Source organism: Rattus norvegicus, chromosome 7 (assembly GCF_036323735.1).
Source record: "Rattus norvegicus strain BN/NHsdMcwi chromosome 7, GRCr8, whole genome shotgun sequence".
Lineage (NCBI taxonomy): Eukaryota > Metazoa > Chordata > Mammalia > Rodentia > Muridae > Rattus > Rattus norvegicus.
In genome coordinates this window covers 134271969-134299027 of record NC_086025.1, presented here as the reverse complement: position 1 = coordinate 134299027, position 27059 = coordinate 134271969, and the positions used below count along the sequence as shown (strand labels likewise).

The 27059-nt window shown below is 51.2% G+C and overlaps 2 protein-coding genes across 4 annotated transcripts; both read right to left on the bottom strand.

Annotated features, from left to right (window-relative positions):
- Positions 1-7030: 7030 nt before the first annotated feature.
- Positions 7031-10105, bottom strand: Smim41 (small integral membrane protein 41). Its single transcript, NM_001398716.1, has 2 exons — positions 9714-10105; positions 7031-7488 (listed from the first exon to the last, which is right to left on the bottom strand). Exon 1 carries the CDS (start codon positions 10076-10078, stop codon positions 9809-9811), a length of 270 nt encoding a protein of 89 aa, NP_001385645.1. The 5' UTR covers positions 10079-10105; the 3' UTR covers positions 7031-7488; positions 9714-9808.
- A 2535-nt stretch (positions 10106-12640) lies between these two features.
- On the bottom strand, positions 12641-21805 carry Atg101 (autophagy related 101). Of its 3 annotated transcripts, none has more exons than NM_001007659.2 (4): positions 21532-21783; positions 18690-18864; positions 18256-18569; positions 12641-13319 (listed from the first exon to the last, which is right to left on the bottom strand). In NM_001007659.2, the coding sequence occupies exons 2-4, from the start codon at positions 18760-18762 to the stop codon at positions 12915-12917; spliced, it is 792 nt and encodes a 263-aa protein (NP_001007660.2). In that variant the 5' UTR covers positions 18763-18864; positions 21532-21783; the 3' UTR covers positions 12641-12914. The 3 variants fall into 3 exon arrangements, with proteins under 3 accessions (NP_001007660.2, NP_001258043.1, XP_006242386.1); XM_006242324.5 differs by having other exon boundaries at positions 12649-13319; positions 18757-18864; positions 21532-21805; NM_001271114.1 differs by lacking the exon at positions 18690-18864.
- Positions 21806-27059: the final 5254 nt, after the last annotated feature.

Here is a 27059-nt window from a genome sequence, read left to right as displayed (position 1 = left end):
CACGTCCTGGCTGGGTCTCCCCACGGGTCAGGTCTCAGCTGAAATGTCACCTCCCACAGAGGCTCTCCCTGACCACCTTCACGGACGCCACCCCTATCATGGTACAGTCACCATCTATAAATACCTCATGCCTCTTTTTATAGGTCCATGTGATGTCGTCCCCTTACCAAAACTTGGGATTCTTACCACAGGGAGCTCTGCTCTCTAGTACTAGGGCTCCCCAGGCAGTCATTCCAAAGGGTTCTGCAAGGCAGGGTTTCAGGGTTCAGATGAGGTTGACACCATGATAGCGTGAGCCAAACCAGTGCCGGGAGAGGAAGCACAAGAAGGGATCAGCTAGGAGGAGAGCAGGATAGAACCCTGAGGCACTGGGCAGGAAGATCCTAGAGACAGGAATAGATGCTGGCCAATTACAGAGAAGGAAAGGCAGGTGGTAAGCAAACAAGGCATCAGAAGCCCAGACGATGCATGAGACAGTAGGTGCCCAACCTCAACCATGGTCATTGTCCCACCCCGTCAGTGTTTCAACAACCGTGGACATCCTTCTGACCTCTCAGTGTTGCTGTGGTGGTTTGAATGAGAATGGCTCCTATAGTCTGTTATGTTTGAATGCTTGGGCCACAGTAGGTGGAACTTTTTGGGAAGGATTAGGAGGTGTGGCCTGGTCGGAAGAGGGGTCATTTAGGGATGTTCCTTGAGATTTCAAGAGCCTCTACCATTCCAGTTGCCCCCCTGTAAGAATCCCCTAGTTAAATGCTTTCTTTTAAACAGTTCCCAAGTGTCTACTGACATCACCTGTCTTTTCTGGTTAGGTGGTTGGTTGATTTTGATTTGTGAGACAGGGATTCTCTGTGTAGCCCCGGCTGTCCTGGACTTGCTTTGTAGATCAGGCTGGCCTTGAACTCACAGAGATCTACCTGCCTCTGCCTCCTGAGTGCTGGAATTAAAGGCATTCACCACCAGGCTTCACCCTGTCTTCTAAAAAGAACAACTTAGGTAACATGGAAAGAAACAAGCATGGGTTGGGCCCCAGTGTTATCCCAAGGCCCATGGTCTCTAGTCTCCTCAGAAATGTTAGCAAAGGGCAAGTGCATACCATGAGGAGTGGGGTAAGAACAGAGGAAGTGGTCAGGAGAGTAGTCAACATAAGGACTGAGAATTGACCACTGGAGGAGAGGGTGAGGCCAGACTGGGAAAGTCCTAGAACCAGTTGGAAGCCCAGAGAGTGGGGGTGGCGAGTGGGGTCCGATCTGAGAGGCTTGGCTGCAGAAGAGTAACTGGAGGAGGCAGTGGGGGTGCAGAAGGGCTATTTTAAGGCAGAAGAAACCTGAGTGTTGGGACACTGGAGCCAATGAGGAGCAATGGAAGACACAGGATAAAGAAGGATGTCAGGAGGCTCAAGGTCTGAGGCAGGGAGGCTTGAAGGGCAATGTGAGGGGGAAGAACCTTCTGGAAGAGTGGAGCAGAGGTGAGGGTTCAGGAACCTAGTAACCAGTCTTAGCAACACCGGTCAGCAGAGTTGTGCTACTGTTTGAGGTCACCCAGCATCAGGTCCAAGTCAAAGGGTAGAACAGAGGAAGTGGCCAGAGAATGCACAGAGACCGCATCTGTGGAAGGAATGGCATTAGGAAACAGACAAAAGTGACTGAGGCTGGGGCTGGAAAGATGGCTCAGCGGGTAAGAGCACTGACTGCTCTTCCAGAGGTCCTGAGTTCAATTCCCAGCAACCACATGGTGGCTCACAACCATCTGTAATGGGATCCGATGCCCTCTTCTGGTGTGTCTGAAGACAGCTACAGTATATTCATATACATTAAATAAATAAAATCTTTTTAAAGAAATGACCGAGGCCATGGATCACTAAATGTAAACTGGAGGAGACTAAGGGACAGGGTAGAAGTAGAGGTCATGGGTCAGAAGACCTTCATGAAGTGGTTGTGCGATGGGCCAGTGAAATGGCAGAGTAGGCAAACTCACTTACCAAGACTGACAATCTGAGTTCAATCCCTGGGATGTACAGGTGGAAGGAGAGAGCCAATTCCTGTATGTGTGCCATGGGGTGTACACACACACACACGCACGCACGCACACGCACACGCACATACACACATACACACTCACATTAAATAAATAATAAAATGCTTACATGAGCACTTGAACAGATAGGGTGACTACGGTCTCTCAAGAGGGTAAGGGGTTCTGAATGGGGACATATCTGCCAGACAGAAGAGGGACAGACACAGATCCACAGCTCGGCTATCCCTCAGGGCCCATGAACCGCAGCTGCATTGGTCCCCATAGCATGGGAAAATGTTTCAGGGTTGGTTCAGTCTAGGGGATACAGCTGCATGGCAGAGATTCACAGAACACAGAGAGATGCCCTACAGGAGCTCGGTATGTAGCTCAGTGGTAAAGTGCTCACTGTATAGGCAAGCAGACCAGAGTTCACATCTCCAGAGTCCACATGAAAAGGTACCTGCCACCAAGACTGTGATCTGAGTTCCACATCCAAGATTGACATGATGGAAAGAGTGAACTGACTCCTCAGAGTTGTCCTCTGAAATCCACACACAAGCTATGGCACGCACACACACACACACACACACACACACACACACACACACATGCACGTACACACACACGCTCACACACACACATGCAAACGCACACACACACCACATATGCACACATGTGCACATATGTGTTCATATGCACACAACACACAGAGATACATACACATGCACACGACACACATACATGTACACACATGCTACAACACACATAAACATGCACACACATGCACAAACAGGTGTACACACATATCACATACACATGTGCACACACAATAAGTAAAAAGTAAGATGTAATTTTAAAAAGTTGTTGAGCACAAAGAATATGTAGAGAGGCAGAGGCAGATGGATCTCGTAGTTCAATGTCAACCTGGTCTCCATAGCAAGTTCTAGACCAGCCAGGGATATCTAAAAGGATAAGATGGTGATGATGAAGGAGGAGGAGGAGGAGGAGGAAGAAGAAGAGGAGGAGGAGGAAGAGGAGGAGGAAGAGGAGAAGCTAGCAGTATAACAAAGTTCTGGGGGAGGGGGCTCAGAGACAGGCAGTTCCCCAGGGCTCCATGGTAACCAGTCTAACAAAATGAAAAGAGATCCAGAATTTGTGGGAGACTGACACAAAAAATAAGAGAGTGATATAGGAAGATGCCCAAAGTTGACTTGTGAGCTACACACCTGCACACACACATGTGCACTCATGTGACCTACACACCTGTACACACATATGCATTCATATGACCTATACAGCTGCACACACACATGAGCGTTCATGTGACCTACACACCCACACACACATGTGCACTCATGTGACCTACGCGCCTGCATACACACAACTCATGTAGCCTACACACCTGCATACACACATGTACACTCATGTGGCCTACACCCCTGCACACATATATGTGCACTCACACACAAGAAGGAAGTCCTGTACAAAGTATAAGACAAGATATGGTGAGAGTGCCTTCAATTCCAGCCCTGGGGAGACAGACAGAGTTTGGCCAGCCTGGTCGATGTAGCAAATTCCAAGCCAGCCAGGCTACAAAGTGAGATCTTCTCTAAAAACCTAATCCACCTCTTTGTGTGCAGGCTCCTTGGTTTGAGGCTGTGAGATAACAGCTCAGAGAGGCGGGAGCCTTCCATACTGCCTCCCTCCAAAGCTGCAGGCTCTTTCCCAACACCCCAGACCTGCTGGGGATATGGTTTCTCCTGGCCAAGCCCCCAGTTTCCGAGATCCACTCTTCACCAACACAGAGCAGCCCATCTCTCTTCCCCCAGCTCTCTCGCCCTCCTCTTCTGCCTTTATTTAGGTGACGGTGCACCAAGCCCGATCCATGCAACCTTCACGTGTGACTCTAGCAACATCATGTCTCAGAATTCTCTACTAAGCTCCAACCCAGGAATTAACTGTCCCTGAGGTGTCTCAGAGCTGTCTGTGACACCTCTGCCTGTGCCACATCTGCAGCAGCCAAGGGCTTCTGCTTCCCCAGAGTTAATCTGGCCCAGGTTTGATGAGGAGGCAATGCCCCTGCTTTGGATCTGCAGTGCCTCTCAGCATCAAGTCAAGCAGATCCTGTGACCAAGGTCTGGAACATTCTATACTCTCCGTGTAACAGTGATTCAGTTCATTCACGACAGAGTCAGGGCTTGGCTACGTCCCTTGGAGAAGACTTCCTTCTGTCCTGATAGATTTGAAGCCAGAGCGGAGGCCACACGTGAAGGCAGCACACAGCGGGCATTCATACCTTATCACTGTGGACTTCCTTCTGTCCTAATAAAAATAGCACGAGCCACGTCTGATGTTCTTTGGTCTGAAGATGGGGGCGGGACTGTGCTGTAGAAGACGGGCGCCTTCTCGGGCCACATGAGCTACCGGAGCTCAAACCCAGGCAGCATGGGCCCACCAGTGTTCTGACTGCTAGGCCACAGTGCCCAGAACTGAGCTTGAGGCTGACAGAAGCAAACTGAGGGACAGGAGGAGCTAGAAGGAGAAAGGCAAGCCTGTTCTCATAGCTTTGGCCCTAAGTCAACTAAGCCTGAGTCCAGCCTCCTCCTCAGCCTTTTCTCTCAAGTGGGTTAAGAAATTCTCTTCTCTGTAAACCAGCCAGTTTGTTTTCTATGGCTGCTGGCCTGAAACGTCCTCATTACGTAAGACCATCGTCTGAGTGAGAGACGTAAGGCCACAAGCAGATTTCACCTCGCCTGTCTCACCCTGATCCTCACATGCATCTGGGGACCAAAGCCTGAGAGCCAAGCTCCAGCTCTGGCCATCTGCCTGGTTTATGACGTCACATCCATGCTGCCTCTTCATTCCCAACTGTTCTGCCCTCAAATGTGCTCCAGCCTCCTAAGGTCTAACTCCTGAGTGGAAGCCTCTAGACTCCTGCCTGCCCCTGCCCCTGCCCCTGCCCCTGCCCCTGCCCCTGCCCCTGCCCCTGCCCCTGCCCCTGCCCCTGCCCCTGCCCCTGCCCCTGCCCCTGTCCCTGACCTCTGGGTGTCACTCCTCTCTAGGGCCCTTCTGTGGGGCTGCATCCCTCTCCCCTTCCCTCCCTCCACCAGGTGACAGATGCTGGTCAAGCACGGCTGCCACTCAGGGAGGTGGCCTTCACCAGTTTCCTAGCTGGGAACTCCTGCTTTTGGCTTTCCCCACCTGGGCATGGTTTGTGGTCTATTTTAACCTCAGTCTTTAGACCCCACTATCTGTGAGACTAAACGCTCCCTGAGGGCAGAACTTTCTTCTTTTCACCTCACGTCCAGTTTCCAGGGCACATCGAACATCAGCAGGGAGCACTCAGGAGAGAGAAACTAAGAAATCAGCTGTGTCCCTAGGAGCCCAACAGATCCCCCTCTCCCTTCCTTTCCTCTTCTCTCCCATCCTTCAGCTTCCTCCCTCTCTGGCTTAGTTACTTCTCTGTTTCTAGATAACCCACCATAACCGAGGCAACTACGAAAGGAAGGCATTTATGGGGCTTATGGTTTCAGAGTGTGAGTCCATGCCCATCAGGATGTGAGTCTGGCGGCAGGCAAGCAGGCATGGTACTGGAGCAGTAGTCGAGAGCTTATATCCTGTGACACATCCAAGAGGCAGAGAGAGCAAGCTACCTGGTAGTGGTGTGAGTCTTCTGAAACCTCAAAGCTTCCTCCTCTTTCTCCTCCTCCTCCAAGGCCACACCTCCTAATCCTTCCCAAGCAATTCCATCAACTGTTCAACCATTCAAACAGATGAGCCTGTGGGGCCGTTCTCATTCAAACCCTTGTCCTCTTTCTCTCTCCCCTTTTCTCTGGAAATGGTCAGTGTGGTGATCCAGATGAGATGTCCCTAGGGTCCCGGATGTTTGAATACTTGGTCCCTAGTTGGTGGCACTGTTTGGGGGACTTAGGAAGTGTGACCTTGTTGGAGGAAATATGTCAGAGGCAGGCTGTGAACATTTAAAAGTCTCATACCATTCCCAGTGTGCTCTGTTTCTTGTTTGTGGTTCAAGGTGTGAGCTCTCAACGCTTAGCTTCCAGCTGCACCTGCCGCTTCAGCTGTCAATCCCTCACACTATGGACCCTAACCCTCTGAAACCATAAGCCCCAAAATAAACTTTTTCTCCCATAAGTTGCCTTGGTTGTAATGTTTTATCACAATATAACAATATTAACACAGTCAGGGTTGGGAAAACAGTGTCCCTTGGTAATTGTAATATACAAAACCCTATAGAGACAGGCAAACACATTACCCACTGTGTCCACACTCACACTGATTGTGTCACTTTATTTCAAAGATGAGGTGACTGTGGCTTGGGAAGGTTTATAAAACCCACTCTCAGAGAAATGGATACACACATGCACACATACATACACATGCACTCATACATGCATAGACATACATAAATGCACAGACACCCAATCACAATATAGGCACACTCACACATGCACAACACACACACACACACACACACACACACACACACACACAGCCACAGAGCTCTGGTTGAATAAAGCCAAGCTCTTGATCACACTGACTAGTGGGAGTCATGCCCAGTGGACATCATATCTACCCTCGGTTCTAAACCAGCTGTGGTGGGTCCTGTCTGTAATCCCCGAGAGGCTGCAGCAGGAGGATTACCATAAGCTCAGGGCCATCTTAGAGCACACACCTAGTATTAGGTCAGCTTGGGCTATTGTAAACCCTTTCTTTTTTAAATATTTTTTAATTTATTATATATAAGTACACAGTAACTGTCTTCAGACACCAGAAGAGGACATCAGATCTCATTACAGATGGTTGTGAGCCACCATGTGGTTGCTGGAAATCAAACCCAGGACCTCTGGAAGAGCAGTCGGTGCTCTTAACCACTGAGCCATCTCTCCAGCTCCTTGTAAATCCTTTCTTTAAAAAAAGAAATCTACTAGAAGCAGGCCAAATTGAGGGGAGATGAGGAAACAAACCAAGAATCCTGAGGGTCAAGGGCTGGAAACAGACCACACACTTGGAGCTGCATTACTGGCCTCATTTAATAGCAAAGCCATGGGAAGTTGTGTGGCTGCCGGATGGCTGACGCACTCTCCAGATGGGAGGTGCCCACCCAGGTTCTCAGCAGGAGTGGGCCACTGGGTTGTCAGATGCCGCTGCCCCTCTGGCATCAGGCAGAACAGGAGCCGCTCATGTCCACAGAGCCCTGGTGTGCACAGGGCACGCCAGTGTCCACACAGCTGGGGCTTAAAGCCAGTGCCCATGGCAATCGCCAAGCGGACTCACTTGTTCTGAGCACGGGGCTCCTCCTGCACCCACTCCAGGAGCATTGAGAGCCTCTCAGAGGAGGCTGACTCCAGGGTCCCAGGATGAGGAGTCACCAGTCCGCTGTCTTGGGTCCTTCATCATCTGCAGCACAAATGGGGGTGCAGGTGGGCGGCAGGTGAGGGAGAGGCTCAGCACCTGTAAGACAGGGTGCCCCATCTTGACTGGAGGGAGCAGTCGGCTGAGGAGACCTGACGTGATGACCTCAGAGCGTAGGTTAGGGCAGGGTGTCAGTTCACCCAAAGCCTTTGCCAGGCAGACTCAGGTTAATAGAGGACAGGGGGATCCAAGATGTCTTCCCTGCTTCTCAGATGCCCCCTGCCCACACCGATCAAGGAGGAGAGTACAGCACCCCCCTCCCATTTTTCTGGATCCCCTCGTCTCTACCCAGCTGAAGAGCCTTGACCAGAAATCTGTAATTCTGAGTATCTTTCCTTGCCTCCTATCACTTAGGCTCCAGAACATCACATACCCATTCCCAACACTGAGCCCAAGGGAGGTCAAAGGCAGGAAGTTCTATGAAGAAACTGTTGCCTGCCCCCTCTCCCAGCTCTTAGTCCTGTGTAAGCAGACGAGATGATGCCAGAGATGCGGCCTTTCCTGCCAGCACGCATCCCTAACGCCACAGGGACTTGGGCTTGGATCTTCTCCATCTGTGTCTACTCCAGCAACCCTCTGAGCCCCTCCCCAGTTCCTCAGGTCCCAGCCGGGAAAGCTGAGCCCAGCTGGTAAGGAGCTGCCCTGCATCTGGCGAGGCAGCTGAGGAAGCAGGGAGAGAGGGGGCAGTGACAGTGAAGTCTTGGGGTTGCGGTCCCTAACTCAGCCTGCATGCTCCATCTATGCCTGTGATGGTCCCCTAATGGGTACGGGTGGCCGTGCTTTCTACCGGTATCTCTGGGAAAGAGGGGAGAATGGACCCAGGGGGCCGAGCTCAGAGCTGAGGGCCTCACGGCGCAACTCCAGCTCTTCCGCTCTCCAGAGCGTGCCACCTGTTTGCCCCTCCGAGCTTCACCTTTTGTCAAAGTTTCTCTGGGTGTACCTGCTTGTCAGTGAAGGGGTTCAAGGAATCCAGACACCCTCCATCCCACTGAGGAGAGGAAAGGAAGGCGCATGGCGGGAGACAGCAGAATGTATCAGGAGGCAGACTGGGAGGAGCCTGATATGACTGCAGCTCCCCAGTGCCCAAGGCTCTGCCCACCACCCCCATGCCAACACACATGCACACACACACATGCACACACACATGCACACACACACACACACACACACACACACACACACACACACACACACACTGCACTGCCCTGGCAGTGCACTCCAAGGCTGTGGAGGAGACATCTCAGATGTGAAATCTGTCACTCTCGAGATTAATATGGCATGGCTGCCCAGAACGGGTGCCAACCCCTTAGCTGCTAAGCAAGGATCACACATCATCAGCTTCACAGCAGATTACCTGAACCTAGCCGCACCCTCAGCCCCTCACCAGGCCATCACCACAGGCATCCCGCACCATTGCCTTCTTGGCAGCAACTTGAAAGTAGGAGCCTTGAGAGTCACCAAGAACCGGCCACTCACAGAAGTCCCCAGAAGCCCCTACACAGATGCATATCAACGGGAGGGTGAGAGCACCCCCATCCCACGGTTCAGTCTAAGGTGGCCTTGGGCTGAAGTTACTTTGTTCTTTGGGCCACCCAGCTCCTTCTCTCCAGATGGTTCCTGTCCTTAGAGAGCTGGAGGCAGGAGACCCAGACGCAGCCCCCACAGCTGGGAATACTCAGCCTCACTTCTACTTCCTACTCCAAGGCTCCTGCAAGAAACCTTACCATCCCCACCCCCAACTCAGAGCACAAAGCTCCTGACTGAGCTACCCCTGAGCAGGGGTCGGGGAGGGGGCTTTGACACAGCTCTCTATCGCCACAGTTCACCCATACAACCAGGGGTACCTCAAGTGGGAGTGAAGAATCTCCTCTACCTTCACCTTCGTGGACCCCAGCCTGCACACTCCCTCCATGGACGAAAGCTCCAGGAAGGAGACAGCAGCAAGCTGAGAGCTGAGGCTGGGATGGACGGCCCTGCTGAGTCCAGCAGACCGCGAGTGGAGCTGGGCAGATGCAGAGTATGGGGGAACACAGGTACTCAAAGAGCTCCGGTTCACAGACTACTACAGCCTCCCGCCCTCCTTTACGCACATGGGCACAAAGGCTGTCTGTGCCTCAGAGGCACAGGGATCCTCCAGCTCTACCCTGGCCTTGAGCAGCTGTCTGGCTGCACCCAGTGACGTTCACTTACTGAGGACAGAGGCCATCCCTGTGCCCACCCCACGCAGCTCCAACCCCACTCTCCCTGTGCCTCGAGGCTCTCACCTGCGCAGGGCTTGCGGGACGGACCTTCTGCTGTGCCCCACAGAACTGAGCTCTGGATGGCCGAGAAGGGGCTTAATCTCCAGAGCAGCTGACAGTTAGGAGTCTTCGTCCCCTCCACAGGTACTGGGCTCGGCCTCAGGGGATGAATGCCTTTCTCGAGCTAGCAGGGCTATCAGGCCCTGGGCACGGAGGAGGAGTCCACCACCCAGGAACAGGATCCCACAGAGCACCAGAAGCGACAGGACGCCCAGCACGACTGCCTGCACCAGGCGTGGCCCCTCCGGGGATCGGAGTGGCGACCCAGACTGGTTGCAGCAGCTCAGCCAGGCAGCCTTGGCTGCAGCTCCCACCTGTGAGACGTTCATGCTCCTGCCAGCTACCCAGATGTGCACTACCCTCAGAGTTGAGGCTGTGTCAGATGTCTCTAAGGGGCGGGCCTCCCGGGGCTCTACCGCCCACTCTACCCAACTGCATGCTGAGCAAACACTCAGGCCCCTCCTAGGCGGGCTCCTCCGGAGTGGCCTCTATGTCCTCCTCTGGCGGGCTGTATTCTTAGGCCCAGCCTATCTGTTCTCCAATCCCATGCCCATAATTCAAAATTGCTAGGTAAGCTCAAAAAGCCTGTTTCCAAAGCTCTTTTCCCTAAAAAAGGCAAAGATTCTGCATCCTCGGGGTTTTCAGAGCTTTTAAGAATTCTTAGACCCCATCCCAGGTGCTGACCACTCCAAGCAAAGCAAAGCGCAGGATAAACAGCTTTCTGTCCCTGAACTACAAATTCAACACTTCCCACCCACAGTGACAGGCTGAATGGTGGAACCCTTCCCTCAAGGCAGGTAAGCAGAACAGACTCCTCCAGACCCCAGGGCAGAGAGAATGGCAAGAAGTATGCAGATGGCAAGGCCTTAAATCCAGTCTTCCTCTCCTGCGTTCTTGGCCAAGGAATTCTATTTACCAAGAAAGATGTAGAGAACAAGGAGAGGTATATGGGAGGGTTTGGAGGGAGAAGAGAGAAATGACGTAATTATATTATGAACTAAAAGCATTTTTGAAAGGGAGCAGAGATCTGGCCTACTGGCCTACCTCAGGGGAATCATAATGCAGAAGGATGAGGGCATTACCATCTCAGTGTCTATCCGAGACAGCCACTGCCAGCTAGGCATCCACTACACAACCAAGGGTGGAGTCCAGCGTGATCTGGAGGCAGAGAGCCCTGCCCGGGTCTCCTGGAAGATCCTTTAGCAAATTTTAAGCTTCCTTTTCAAAAATAATGTCATTGTGAAGAGACCTGGGACACAGTCAACTGGTACAATGCCTGCCTAGCAACTTGCCCAATGTAAGCTTGAGGTCTTAAATCCCAGCATGGCATAAAACAGGACAGAGTAGCACCAACCTGTAATCCCAGCTCTTGGAGGTAGGACAGAATCCCAAGGTCAAACCACAGGATGAATTTGAGGCCAGCTTAGACTACCTAAAACTTCTGACTCAAAAAGAACAGAGCTGACTCACAAGGTGACCCACGTCTTTAATCCCTGGCAGAGGCAGGGGATCTGAGTTTGAAGCTTGCCTAGACTACAAAGCAAGTTCCAGGTCAGGGCTATGTAGACCCTGCCTCAAAAAAAAAAAAAAAAAAAAAAAAAAAAGTCACCTCGAATCGACACCTCAAGAGAGAACAGGTCACACCCAGACTGAAGCACACCAGGGAAACTAGTGAAAACACCACCTCTACCACCAAACCAGAGCACCAAAGGCTGAGCAGAACACCACAACCTGTCAGGAAGACAGCCAGAGGCAATGAAGCACAACTCCAGTTGCCGGCTCCAGAACCAGACCCGGCCCCAGCCAGCATCAGCTCCTCACAGGAGCTCACTCAGCAGTGCTCAGGTCTCCTCAGGGGCAGCCCATAGCACCAGAGAGCAAAGCACAGCAGTGGACACTGAGTAGATAGGACTGTGTGACTATTCCTGTGTAGACAGGCCCATGTAGCTACTCCAATGTAGATAGGGCTGTGTGGCTATTCCTGTGTAGACAGGCCCATGTAGATACTCCAGTGTAGATAGGGCTGTGTGGCTATTCCTGTGTAGACAGGCCCATGTAGATACTCCAGTGTAGATAGGGCTGTGTGGCTATTCCTGTGTAGACAGGCCCATGTAGATACTCCAGTGTAGATGGGGCTGTGTAGATATTCCTGTGTAGACAAGCCCATGTAGATACTCCAGTGTAGATGGGGCTGTGTAGATATTCCTGTGTAGACAAGCCCATGTAGATACTCCAGTGTAGATGGGGCTGTGTGGATATTCCTGTGTAGACAGGCCCATGTAGATACTCCAGTGTAGATAGGGCTGTGTGGCTATTCCTGTGTAGACAGGCCCATGTAGATACTCCAGTGTAGATAGGGCTGTGTAGATATTCCTGTGTAGACAGGCCCATGTAGATACTCCTGTGTAAATAAGGCTGTGTGCATATTCCTGTGTACAGGCCCATGTAGGTACTCCTGTGTGAGCAGGCCTGTGTGGATAGGGTTGTGTAGATACTCCTGTGTGGATAGAACCGTCTAGATACGCCTGTGTAGGAATGAGTGAGTTCCTAAGCATCGCTGGAACAGTAAGGGCAGGCCAACCTGAGCAGAGTCACGGGACATCACAACCCAGGGCCTGTCTTCCCTTACATACCTGTGTCAAACCATTCTGTGTGTGCTCTATAAAGACAAGGCACCCACTGTCCCCATCCATGGGACAGTCAGGGTCACATCTGGTGAGGTAACACCTGTGCATGTGAATGTCTAACAGAGCTCAGGCTGCATCAACCCATCTTCAACTGCAGAAGCCCACTTCTCCTTGTAGCTTGGAATAATGCCCTCGACATGCATGTATGTCCTCAGGAGAATGTCACAAAGTGTTCATGTTTCAGGGCAGGACACAGGCCAAGAGAACCAAGACAAACTCACACCTCAACTTTATTCCGCACCCTCACAGTAGAACTGTACAGTGTAGAAAGCAAACCCCACCAGAGCAGGCGCAAAGGCTACACCCAGGACCACGTCACTGCAAAGGTGACAGGGTCACCAGAGGCTGGCAACCACAAAACAAGGACACCAAGAGCTCCTCTTCAAGTCTCACCAAGGATCTAGAGCAGGTTCAAGAACCCTGAGATCCCAGCAACCCACTCCAGAACCATTAAGGAGCTGCCAAGGCCCGGCAAGGCCTATAGGGCAAGGGTGTCTTTGATGAGCCTGCGCATAGTGGTGGTGACTGAGGTGCCCAGGGCCTCGGTGATCTGAAAGGAGATCTTGTAGAGGTAGGGCTGCACGTCCCGCAAGCCCGTGTCAAACACGTTGTCCAGCTCTGACTGAGTGGGCATCTTGGGCAGGTACTCGTGCCGGCTCATCACCTCCACGATGTTGATAATCTTCTCACACAGCTTCTCTCCCACCTTCTCTCTGCAGATCTGCCGCTCCTGCTCTGTGGCCAGGGCTACCACGTGCACCTTGACAGTCCACACCTCCCAGGGGATGCACTCATCCGAAAAAGGCCAGCGAGACTTCTTCTTCTGGTAGAATTCCAAGGACATCTGGCCCAGCCCATCGCCGCCTGAGTTCCGCAGTGCATCCTGGGGAAGACACGAGAGATGAGCAGACCATGCTTTAGAGGGCTCTGATTCTGTGAGGCCTGATTCCCACACTGAGGAGCTCAAATATTCTCACCTGTACCCACCCTGCCCACCAAACATGGGAGACAACGAGACCTAGAGGAGGACTTGTGACGGTGACATCCAACGCTGCCGGCCTGAATGGTTCAGGTAAACTAACCCTCCTTACCCAGCTCCGTCTGTTAAGTGTGTTGCATGAAATCAAATGTGAGCTGAGGGGCTCGTGCACATGCACACACGTGTTACAGCCAGAGGCCATGCTGTGGTTTGAATGAGAACGGCCCTCATAGGCTTACACATTCGAATACTCTGGATTTGGATCAAGGTCTTGTGAGGCTGTAAGGGATTTGTGACACGGATACGCAAACATCTGATGTTGTATTTCTCAAGAAAGGAATCTGGAATTCCAACAAATGTGAGGAGGAACGCGGATGCCCATGGCTTTCCTCAGTTTCTACAGAACAGGGCAAAAGATGCTCGCGCCTGAATGTTTACATAACCTTGAGGGTGCATGAGAGCCAGGCTTCTCTGCTGAACGATAAACTCAAAACACATCTAAGAGCTGCAATGACAAAAGAACGAGCCTTGCAATGGCGAATGCTCTTCTCCCCACTGCGTGGGCCCCTGGTTTCCCATTTCAGGTTTTCTTGTAACAATTAATCACCTCTCGTAAGAATTGTTTGGAATGGGTAGGGGTATGGCCCTGGAGGAGGTGTAACACTGGCTCTGAGGTGTCAAGACTGGTGCCATCCCCAGTGAGCTCTCTGCCCCATCCTGTAAGTTCTCAACCACCACCTCAGCACCACACCTGCTTGCCTGCGTCCGTACTCCCCACCCTGACGGTGACAAACTGACCTCTCAAACTGTAAGCTCAAACACAGTCTCCTAGCAGTTGTCGTGGTCACAGTGTCATACCACAGCAAGACAAAGGTAAGGCAGAAGTTGGTACCAGGAGTGGGTACCACCTGTCACAGGTCTGATCATGCTGTTTTGGGGGAATGTGGAAGACTTTGGGAATATGGATTAGGAAAGTAACTGAATATTCTAAGTGGGGCTCAATGGGTCATCCTAATAGATGTTTGGAAGACAATGGTGCTTGACAATGTGGACTACGGAGGCTCGGAGGCTCCCCCTCAAGAAGGAGGCTCCCCCTCAAGAAGCGTCAGAGGGCATAATATCCACTGGGCTAGAGGCTATTCCTGTGATGTTTATGTCCCTACAGTCTGCCTGAGGCTAAGTTTAAAAGTAACAATGAATTCTGTTGACAGAGGAAATTCAAGACAGCATAATACTGACTCCACCATACGGTTATCAGTAACCACTCTTACGAATGTCTACAGCAAAAACTAAATGGGGAGAAAGAAAGCACCAGGAAGTTTAATGCTGGTGCCTAGGCTTGCCCTGAGGTTAATGCTGGTGCCTAGGCTTGCCCTGACAGTTAATGCTGGCATCCAGGCTTGCTCTGAAGGGGGAGGAGATTTTCTAAAGGCACCAGACAGGAGTTTGCCCTATTGGTTTTCAGTCCTGCTTTGGTCCAGTCTTTCCTGTGGGAATGGTAATGTAGTCTGTGCCATTGAATGTTGGAATTATATGATAGGCTTTTTGATTTTATAGGGGGTTACAAATCAGAGATTAACTTGAGTCTCAGAAGACTTTGGATATAAAATTGAATGCAGGTGTGGTGTTGACTGCAGGTGTGGTGGTGACAACTTTAATCCATCATTTGGGATGGCAGAGGCAGGAGGATCTCTGAGTTCAAGCCAGCCTGGTCTATAGAGTTGAGATCTAAGTAGCCAGGGATACACAAGAGGCTATCTTGAAAAACAAAAACAAAAAATTGTGCTGAGACTGTGAAAGAACATGGAGACTTTTTAAGTTGGACTCAGTTCATTTTACATTATTATAAAAGTCTATGGGGGCAGGGAGTAGAATGTGGTGGTTTAAATCAGGCCTGTAAGTTCAACTGCTTGGTCCCTGTTGGCAGAACTGTTTGGGAAGGATTAGGAGGTGGGGCCCTGTTGGAAGAGGTTTGCCACTAGGAATAGGCTTTGAGATCTCAAAATCCCACTGTGTCTCCTGCTCATAGGTTGGTGTCGGTTCTCAGCTACTGTTTCAGTACCGTGCCTGTCTGCTGCCACGCTCCTGCCATGGTGGTCACAGATTCTAACCTTCTGACACTGTGAGCCCCAAATAAAACACTGTAATAGTTGCCATGGCTACAATGTTTTATCACACGAATACAAAACTAAGACAGGGTGCAGGCCTATAACCCCGGCACAGGGGAGGTAAAGACTTGGGGAGCTCAAGTAGGCTACCAGGCCTACAGGCACCTATTCTGTGTTAAGAACTTCCAACAGCCCCATTGGCTCCTCTGAACAATTGCAGAAGGGAGGAGGCAACAACAGGTGAGCAAACAGCTAAGTAAGGAAGAGAGCTCGCCCACAGCCTTGAGGACCAGAGTCTGATCCCACAGTCACATAAAGATGTTAGGTGAGGTGTGGATGGGCAGGGCAATGTCTGGGCTCGAGAGCCAGCTGGTCCAGCCTAATGTGTGAGCTTTGGAGCCAGTAAGAGACTGTCTCAAAGGATGATACCCGAGACCATCTTCTCAACTCTAGCTTGTACGTTACACATGCATCTGCTTGTACGCATGCATACAGGTCCGTCTTCTCAACTCTGCTTGTACGTTACACATGCATCTGCATGTACACATGCATACAGGTATTTTAAAAAGTCAGTTTCCAGGGGCTGGAGAGATGGCTCAGCAGTTAAGAGCACTGACTGCTCTTCCAGAGGTCATGAGTTCAATCCCCAGCAACCACATGGTGGCTCACAACCATCTGTAAAGAGATCTCGTCTGGTGTATCTGAAGACAGCTACAGTGTACTTATATATAATAAATGAATAAATCTTTAAAAAAAAAAAATCAGTTTCCAAAGTGATCTTGTGAAGAGCTGTACCACAGCGTGACTCCAGACTGTCTGATCTCAATGCCTGTCATTCAGCTTCACGCTAGGGCCCCCTCTTTCACACTAGGGGTCTCCTCTTTCACACTAGGGGCCCCTCTTTCACACTAGGGGCCCCTCTTTCACACTAGGGGTCCCCTCTTTCTGCTACACCAGTCTTGGGTCCCCCCAACCTTCAAATCACTTTCCAGGGCTGCAGAAACGGCTCACTGGTTACGAATACTTGCAAAGGACCCTAGAGTTCCAACATTCACAACCACATCTAATTCCAGTTCCAGAGACTCTGACAGCCTCTTCCAACCTCCACAGGCATGTGCACGCCTGTGGCATATACTTACACAGACATACACATATACATGTAAAAAAATACAATCTCTTCTAACAACTCTCCAACATCTCCTCCCCGGATAAACTTTACTTGCTTGTCTACATTCTGACAGTACAAACTCACCTTTTTAAAAGATTCGTTCATTTAATATGAGTGCTCTACCTGCATCTACACACCAAAAGAGGGTACTAGATCCCATTACAGATGGTTGTGAGCCACCATGTGGTTGCTGGGATTTGAACTCAGGACCTCTGGAAGAGGAGTCAGTGCTCTTAACCACTGAGCCATCTCTCCAGCCCCAACTCAGTCTTTTTAAAAGAAGGAATGGTGACACCTTAGGACCAGTTTAGAAAAGAGGCAGTTAAGGGACAGAGTTAGGACAAAAACAGACTGGCAGTTTCACTTGTTGTCCTCATGGAACCGAGCTCTACCTATGCTGTCCCGTGGACTGCAGCTGCAGGCTGGGCTGGGTGGCACCCTGAGCACCAGAAGGTAAAGATGCCTCGGGTGGGCACAGTCATCCCTCCATAGCCCTGCAACAGCAGCAGACTCCAGCAGCCCCTAGGCACATCTAGATCACTAAACCCTGTGGTCCCATGAGGCAGGCTCCACTGTCACTCCAAGCTCATTTCTGTGACACCAGCTGCCAAGATCAGACTTAGGGGGAGGGAAGGCTCTCGTACCTAACAGTCACCCCATACAGACACAGTCTCACTATGCGGCTCTAGCTGTCTTGATCTCACTATGTAGACCAGGCTAGTCCCCATGCCCACAGGTCCCTAGTCGTAAGCCCTCTTCTCTGTGCCTGCCTGTCACTGGAGATCAGAGGGACAGGCACTACCTATCTTAAAAGAGTCACCAGAAAAACCTCACAACTTCTCCCTTTCCTCGCTCACAGAGACAGTGGTGCAGGAGCTCAATGTCAGAGCCTTGGAGAGTGTCCTCCTGGCTGTGCAAATCCTGCAACTGTGCTTAGGAATGGACAGGCTCAGGGAACCAAGGAATGAGGGAGGGAAAAAAGACAAGAGAGGGGAAGGAATTCCCTTCAATACTCTGTCTCAATAAAGACAGAGATAAAAATCACATTGCCAGTGAGGGGGGGAAATAGGGCAATGTGGGAGAAATAAAAACATATCACACGCGGTCTCTCGTGCAGAATCTAGATTAAACACACGTAGACACATCGTGACATGACAGGAGCACTACTGGGGGAGGAAGGAGATCAAGAGAGGGATGGATAAGAGCAAGGTACAATGGCAAACATGTGTAACATGTCATAATGAAACCATTCTCTACACTAGCTAACAAAATACTAAAAATCCACAATACCACTTCCATCACCAGATGGAGGTGGTCATCATGAACTGCCTGCGGTGTTCCTTACCTCCTCCTTCCTACCTACAAAAGTGTACATAGGCATGGGTCACAGTGCCCAAAGGGACTTCACAGACTATGTGAGGAAGAAACAGAAGTGAGTGTCACAGACAGCAGTGGAGTCCACACAGAGCCTACCTCCCCCACAGACCTCTCAACATGTCTGTCCTATTGAGTCTTGAAGTGCATATTCCAGGCCCCCCTCCCATTGGCTGGGCCATGCGCCTACCTTGAATTCCCCAACAACCTTGCGCAAGGCGCGGTCCAGCTCCTCGGAGGAGACACGCACATATGTGAAGTCGATGAAGTCACAGTCTACATCCTGGATGCCCACGGTGCCGATGGAGTACGTGCCCTCCTTCTTGTAGTGAAACTTGCCTGTGCTGCGGTGAAGCAGCACTGTGTGCAGCACGGCCAGCATGGCCTCCTCCACCTGCCGCCCCTCCACCGACACCTCCAGCACTTCTGATCGACAGTTCATCCTGCAGCTAGAGCTGGAGCAAAGGCGAGAGACAAGACGCTTCACCCCACGTAGGGGCCAACCTGTAAGAAACAAGTCAGATCATCTAGAAGGTCCTGTCCACTTCCTGCTCAACTGGGCTCATCCCTGCCTCTCCGGCCCTCCTGGGTTTTGGCAGTGCATTTCATGAGAAACCCACAAACCCTTAGGATCAGCAAGGGGCCAAGCTTCGAGGTTTCCGGTCCGCAAACCAAGTGAGGTGAGACTTGCATTCATTTGTAGTGTTCAGTCCAGCAGTTCGGTCAAGACCCACTGTGCTGCAACAGGCAACGGGAAGCTGCAGATGCTGGAGGGGAGAGGGTCCCACAACGCTAGAGCCTGAGGTGGGAGCACAGCAAGAACAGCCTGAGTCAATTTCCTTAGACCTTAGTAGCCTGGCTAAAGCAAGCGGACTCTGTCCCAAGGGAAACAAAGTTACAGAACCCTTGTGCCAGAGTCAGATCTCTGCATGGGAAGGCCAGCTCTTGTTGACTCCTTTGGGGTCACAAACCACGTTGGACAAACCAGTGAAAGCTATAAAGGCTGCCTTTAAAACCTGTAACACACACTGTGCTGCCACCCAGACTCCATGGTAAAATACATTTAATGCTGAAAGGTTGGGCAGCAGGATGAGCAGAGGTGCAACTAGCAACGGGGCAGTGGGAGATGCAGTGAGGGATGCAGTGCGGGAGCGCTCACACCCAACCATGGGCAGTGAGGGATGCAGTGTGGGAGCACTCACACCCAACAGAGGGCAGTGAGGGATGCAGTGTGGGAGCGCTCACACCCAACCATGGGCAGTGAGGGATGCAGTGTGGGAGCGCTCACACCCAACAGAGGGCAGTAAGGGATGCAGTGCGGGAGCGCTCACACCCAACAGAGGGCAGTGAGGGATGCAGTGTGGGAGCGCTCACACCCAACCATGGGCAGTGAGGGATGCAGTGTGGGAGCACTCACACCCAACCATGGGCAGTGAGGGATGCAGTGCGGGAGCGCTCACACCCAACAGAGGGAAGTGAGGGATGCAGTGCGGGAGCGCTCACGCCCAACAGAGGGCAGTGAGGGATGCAGTGTGGGAGCGCTCACGCCCAACAGAGGGCAGTGAGGGATGCAGTGTGGGAGCGCTCACGCCCAACAGAGGGCAGTGAGGGATGCAGTGCGGGAGCGCTCACGCCCAACAGAGGGCAGTGAGGGATGCAGTGCAGGAATGTTCAAATCCAGCAGTCCCAGGTCGATACCTAACAATACTGCTCCTGCTTCTTACTCGTTTGTAAAGGAAGAAGTCTGAGCTGGATGTGGTAGCACACACTTTTAATCCCAGCACCAGCACCAGCACCCAGCACCCAGCACCCAGAGGCAGAGGCAGAGGCAGAGGCAGAGGCAGAGGCAGAGGCAGAGGCAGAGGCAGAGGCAGAGGCAGAGGCAGAGGCAGAAGCAGAAGCAGAGGCAGGTGGATCTCAGTGAGTTCAAGAATAACTTAAGACTACATAGTGAGTTCCAGGACAAATAGAGACAACTGTATTTAAAAGCATGACTCCCTCAACAAAAAACAGACAGACAGACAGACAAGATCAGTTTCCCAGACTGACCTGTAACTCCTGGACTCCAGTAGCCTTCCTACCTCCACCTCCTAGACAGGCGAGCCTGGCCCTGCTACACATTCCTCTAGAGTGTTTCAATCTTTTGTTTTGTTTTCTCTGTGTAGCCCTGGCTGTCCTAGATCTCCTTCTGTAGACCAGGCTGGCCTTGGGCTCAGAGATCCTCTTGCCTCTGCCTCCCGAATGCTGGGATTAAAGGTGTGCGTCGACCTCAGGGATTTTACCACAGCAACAGAAGAACAGAAGGCTTTCTCGGACCTTGAGAAAACCATTCGGTCTTTTGTTTTCTACCTATAAATTGAGACTGCAGCAAGGGCTTAGGGCATTTTATGTAAAACAGTCTACAGGTCGAAAACAATGACTCAAACGTCAGGCACCCAGGATCAGAGGGCATAGCTCTCCCTACAGCTGAAGGGGTAGCTCAGTTACACGTGTATGCCCCTTAAAACTGCCTGTCAAGTAGCAACCGCTAAGCATTTGGTGCCATGTTTGTTATTAGATGGTTACTGCTTGGTAACTATGTAGGCACCAGGGTGCGGAAGGAACTCTAAAGGTAACAAACCGAGCCCACAGGGAGTGCAAGCAGCTCTGCTTCTTAGATGTCTGTTCCACTTGGTGTTTCTTGGTGACTTCTCCCCACCTTCAACACACACTATCTCATCTTTAAACTATTTCTTCTACCAAAGGAATCCTCACCTCGTGTTTCAATCCACTGGCTTTAGTTTTGTTATATGCCTTATTAGTGGGTTTGGTAGTGGGGACGGGGGTGGGGGGTTGTTTTTTATTTTTGAGACAGCCCTTCATCTAATCCAGGCTGTCCTCCAACTCCTTGATTGAGGCAGCAATTTTCTACCTCAACTTCCCAAAAGCTGGGCTTTGTCTCCTGCCCTTAAATAGTAGCGCTCCACTCTGGGCACAAGACAACACTGTGTGGACCGCTCTGCCATCGTTGGCCTGGCGCCTGATCATTATTATTAGGTCAGGCATACCTGTCTCTGCTTTCTGCCTCTCTCATTAGACACTGTTCCTACAGCAAAGACTATATTCTATTTATCGCTATAAACTGGGTCCTGTTAACTCCTCAGTGCATCCTGGCCCGGAATACCAGGTTCTTTCAAGAGTTCGTTTCTCGTGGATCAAGAATGCGACGGCTCCCTGACTCATTATTATTTATTCTCTTGTTTAATTCCATTCTGCGTTTTCCCACCTCGAGATTCCCAGCTCTGGTCCAGCCTTTTCTACTATTTCTCCCTCTGATCAGCAACTTCCCTAGGTTTCAGCATTATTCCAGGACCCACCCCTTTCTTCCAGTCCCAGCCAGTTTACACAGGATACATTTGCATTTCCCTCTGATTCCCCTAAACAACCCGCTGAAGCCCGGCTGACCCGGGACACGCCCATGCCTCACCTTGCTGGTAGGAATCCCAGCCGGAGCCACTCGGCCTCGAGTCCTCTTCTTCCCTAGCGCGAACACGGAGTATTCAGGGACAGACCAAAAGCAAAAACAGGGTATTTGGATCCGTACCGAGAATTCGGACAAGACGTCAGGGTCACCGCCCGAGACCTCGCGCCGTCTCGGGGCAGCAGCGCAGAAGATGAGGACGGGGTCCAAACGCTACAGACGCCCGTCCAGTCCACCGCTCCCTCCGCCTGAGCGGCGCGCGGACCGGAAGTTTTGCGCGGCCGGAGGAAGGCTCCGGAAGGAACTATCCGCGCCCATGGAGGATGCTGGCCAGGCTCGCCTTCACCTAGCCGGACGCTGCTGCAGCCAGGGCATCGGGAAGCTCGCACTAGCTCCATACGATGCTAAAATGCCACTTAGTAACTTTAGTGCTAGGTTTTTTTTCTTGTTTGCCCTTCGGGCCCTGGACTCGTTGAAAGGAATCCCCCCTCTTTTGGACGAATCCATTCACTCCCACCAGCGAGAGCGTTGTTTGGGCTGGGACAACACACTTCCGCCATCGAGATGAGAGGGACAGAGGGAATGGATGCACTCTGTGCTGCCCCTGGTGGCCCGGAGGAGTCATCGACGGCGAGCCCTCACCTGCGACCCATCTTGGTCCTCGGCTCGGTGCTGACAGCCTTAAGACCACTGGGATCCCTAGATCACGGCCATAGCATCTGAGCGGTGCCCGGAGATGAGTGCACGCCGGTGTGTTGCAGGACGCCAAGCGCATGGCGAACCTGTACTGGCCCAACATGCATTACTGTCGGGCTCACTGAGCTCAGACCCACAGGAAGATTTTGAAAAGGGAGCTTAATCTCCCCTAAGTTATCTTCATACAGAAGTACTACCTGATATTGCATCATGACCAAGCAGGTGGCAATCTTGTCTTTACCGATTACCTCCTCTGACATTACTTATCCTTTCCGAATCCCCTTATAAATGGGGAGCTGCTGTGAGGGATCACAAGAGATACCTTTGTGACCTAAAAGGCAACCTATAAATATAAATATATAAATATAAATAATGCTGTATAATATCTCGGAGCAGTTTTAATTGTCTATGTTGTTGATAAGCCCAGAGCCCCCAGGTTTGGTCAGATGCTCTTAGCTCCTAAAGAGCATGCACATCCCTAACTTCCAACAGGAGGCACTCCTGAGTTGTTTAACGTGAACATTAATATGATCGGTTTCCAAACACATTTCGTCTCCCAAGGCAGTGAATGTCTTGTATGTAGCAATCTTACAAGGCAGATGAGAATTTGACAGTAAGAGAAGTCAAGTCACTTACTTAGATAGATCTAAGTAAATAACAGAACCTTGAGATCAAACCGGTGTGTTTTAGCAATACAGGAGCTCACCTGCCTAGCTTCTCCTGCACAACCCTCCCCCTACACAGGAAAGAGTGTGTCAAATGTGTAGCCCTTACTGTGTAGAAGGAAACCTCCTTGGTTCATGGGATGTTTGCCAACTTCCCATGGTGTCAATTTCAAGCCACAGGACCCTGCTGAATTCAGAGTCTAAAATGGACAAAGGGGGGTTGGGGATTTAGCTCAGTGGTAGAGCGCTTGCAAGCACAAGGCCCTGGGTTCGGTCCTCAGCTCTGGAAAAAAAAAAAAAAAAGAAAAGGAAAGGAAAGGAAAGAAAAGAAAAAAAGAAAAAAATAAAATGGACAAAGGATTATACTACTAACTGATCAAAAGGAGTACAAGGGGCTCCTGAGGGTTAAAACCAAGGGGGTGGGGTGTCGAACGTAGGGCCTTGTGCATGCTAGGTGGATTCTCTCCCACCAAGCTACAATTCTAGCACACACTCTGTCTCGAGCTCTTTGCTGGCAGTAACCTAAAGACACCATTGAGCCTTAGTAGCCTTCTTGCCAGCACTTCAAAGGCAGAGCAGTGCTGACTAACCCACAACCGTGCCTTTCACGTGAGATAAACCGCTACTCAGCAGCCCCAGTGACAGATAATGAAACTGCTCAGTGGTGTGCAGTACATTACTGTGATGGCTAACCGTATGTGACTTGCCTGGATCACCCCCAGACGCTTGTCAGATAATGCACTGAAGGTGTTTCTGGGGAGAGAAATGCTGAAAGTGGTAGACTTAATGAAGTAGATGGTCCTACCAGGCCACCGTCCGCTCACATATACATCTGCTAGAACACAAAGCCTCAGTCCCCTGTGAGGGGCACTCTTTACTGCTTTAGGGGAGGGGCATCCATCCTTTTCTCCTGTCTCTGGATTGAAGCACTCAGACTCAACCTAAACCTCCAGCTCTCCCGGCTCTCCCATGGCTGACACCAGTTCTTGGGCTGTAACTATAGTGACGTAAACGATCTCATTTAATAAACATGTCATCCCATGTGTGTGTCTGTGTCCATGTAGCCCACTGTATCCCTGCACTGACACTTGCCAGGGCCATGCAGCTGCTCTTGCCTCGCTCTCCCGATGTTTTTATTCGTTTCGTTGTTACTTTGTTCCTGTTGCTGCTGCTGCTGCTGCTACTGTTGCTGTTGCTGTTGCTGCTACTGTTGCTGTTGCTGCTGCTGTTGCTGTTGCTGCTGCTGCTACTGTTGCTGCTGCTGTTGCTGTTGCTGCTGCTGCTACTGTTGCTGTTGCTGCTGCTGTTGCTGTTGCTGCTGCTGCTGCTGCTGCTACTGCTGCTGCTACTGCTGGTATTGTAGCTAGTGTGCTGGTGATTTCGAGAGCTTCTTTCCAGGGCTGGCTTGTGATTCTTGATCCCCCATCCCCTCCTCTGAGAGCTGGACGGATGGGCCTGTAGCCTGTCTTCCTTCCAGCTCTCTTCTTACTTCATCCTCCCTGTGCAGCCTCTGCTGCCTGCCATTGAGGCTGAGTCATTTCACCTCTCTAGCTTCCCAGACTGGTCGAGCCTCACCTCCTCGGACCTTCCTAACTCCTTCCAGGGCACCTCAAACCCTGGGTCCCATCCTTCTCTGATTATTCCAGCCTTAGCCAAGACAAGCAAATAAATAAATGGCTGTGTGTGGCATGAGCTCTCCTGTCCTACGCCCTGACCTGTAATGATCAAGACACAGTTGTTTAGTCAGAACTCCTGGCTGTAATTTCCACTGCTCAAAGTCACCCTGAGATACAGAGTGAGTTCAAGGCCAGCCTGAGCAACCAGGGAAACGTGTCTCAAAATTAACAGTATAAAAAGGTCTGGAGAGATGGCCCAGTGGTTTAGAGCACTGATTGCTACTTCAGAGGTCCTGAGTTCAATTCCCAGCAATCACATGGTGGTTCACAACCATCTGTAATGAGATCTGATGCCCATGTCTGAAGACAGCTACGGTGTACTCACATTAAATAAATAAATAAATAAATAAATAAATAAATAAATAAATAAATTTTTTAAAAGGGGGCTGGAGAGATGGCTCCATGGTTAAGAGCACTGGCTGCTCTTTCAGTGGACCTAGGTTCAATTCTAATCACCCACATGGTTGCTGACAACTCCAGGTCCAGGGGATCCAGGGGACCTCTTCTGGCCTCCAAGGGCACTGTGTACCAGGCAGGCAGATGCTTCACATACAAGCTTGCAGGGAAAAAAGAATTATATGCAGAAAATAAAAAGAAAGAAATCTTTAAAAGTATAATAAAAAGAGCCCTGACAGTATAGCTCGACGACCAGCATCAGCCCCATGAACTACCATACAGAACAGATTAATCGTTCTAGCTCTCTGGGAGTGCCGAGGCTTGCTTACAACAGAGGTGAACCCAGAGACACACCTGGCCATGAAGCCTCAAGAAAAGGTCTACAGACTGAAGACATGCCTCGGTGGTTAAAAGCACTTGTTCTCGCACAGAACCCGAGTTGGATTCTCAGCACCCACATGGCAGATCACCACTGTCTACTCTCTTAACAATCAGGTGGTTACTCATGCATGCAAAATAAAACTAATAAGTCTCTTAAAATGGGAAGAAAAATAAGTGGTTTGGGAAAAATTGCATCAGGAGAGAGGAGGACAGCTACTGCTGTCATCTTTGGAAGATACCAGTGGTCTGGAAAGAAAAGGGACACACTCAGAGTAAAGAGGAAACCAGGCCCTGTAGTAGAGTCCTATGATCCAGCCTTGGGAGCCTAAGGATCAAAAATTCAAGGCCAGCCTGACCTACGGAGTAGAGGATGAGGCCAGCCTGGATCTCACTTGGCAAGAATGACCCTGTCTCAAAACAAAAGAAAACAAGAAATCCACCAGCGTTAAGAAAAATGGTGAGTCGAATTCCCAGAAGGGTGGGAAGTGACTAGACGGTGAGAAGAAAAGCCAGCCCACTGCAGGGAATACAGGACAGCAACTTGAACGGCTGGGCTGTGAGGGGAGAATGCTAGGAAGCAGTGGAGCTATGGACAAAGAGGCTGGCAGAGAGGACTACTGAGGGTTAAGAGTGGAGCTCTGAGGCAGGATAAGCAGGGACAGAAGTGCAGACCTCTCAGCGAGTCCTGTGAATCCCAGCAGTCAGGCAGCCAGGCTGGAGTGCTATCAGTCATGCATGCTGCAAAGGTCTGGGGAGAGACCTTGAAGATCAACCCAAGTCCTTGGAAGCAGGCAGCTGGCGTTGCCTGATGAATGTGGCCTCGGATGGCCCCACCTCATCCTGGGGTGTACCCGGGGGGGAGTAGGGGGGGACTGAGCCCTGAAGCTGGCCCCTGAAGGCCACTCCAGCTGCTGCAGAGCTGACCCTAGTGGCGTCACAGGGCATGACTCAAACCCCAGCAACAACTCTGAGTGGGACTGACGTCAGGCTGGGGGCTCCTGACGGCGGCCAGCCTTGCAGGATAGCCAGAACCCGGTCTGCTGACCCTCTAGCTAGGCCACAGGGTGCAAAGGAGACCAGCTGTCCCCTTCTGACATCTGTCCCCTGGGATCCAAGGCAAGGAGGATTCCTCCACCTCATACCCTTTGTGAGATGCCACTCCCCACCTCCACCCTCCGCTGCAGACAAAGTGGCTGAGAAGAGGAGAAAGTGGAAAGTAGCAGAGATCATCGTACCAAGCTTGCCAGCTTCGTCAGGCTGTGTGTTGTGTCTGCTGCCTGACCTCAGGATGCTAGGGGACCGGCTCTTCTTGAGTTGCAAGTGCCGTGTGTCTCTTCCCTGTAAAGGCCTATATGTCTGGCCTATATGAGCGCGGCCTCCTTTCTGTGAGTCTGTCCCTTGGGTGCCAGATTGTCCTTCCTCCCTGAAAAGGCTGTGCATTTGTCTCTTTGACAGCATGTGTCTACCTGTCTATCACTCCTGGGGAAGGAGTCTAGTGACCACCTTTGAGGAAAAAAACTTAGGATTTGGGTCAGGGTTTATCTCTCTCCTTGGGGACTGTTTCTCGGGACCCAGTTTCATGCTAAACAGGGACGATCTATCTTTATGGTATTCCAGCTCCCTGAGACACTGGAAGAGATGCAGGTTTCCTGCTTGGTTATCCCCCAAGGCTGGTCTCCTGCGGGGGGCAGGGGCAGACTGGATAAGCAGGGCCAGTCAG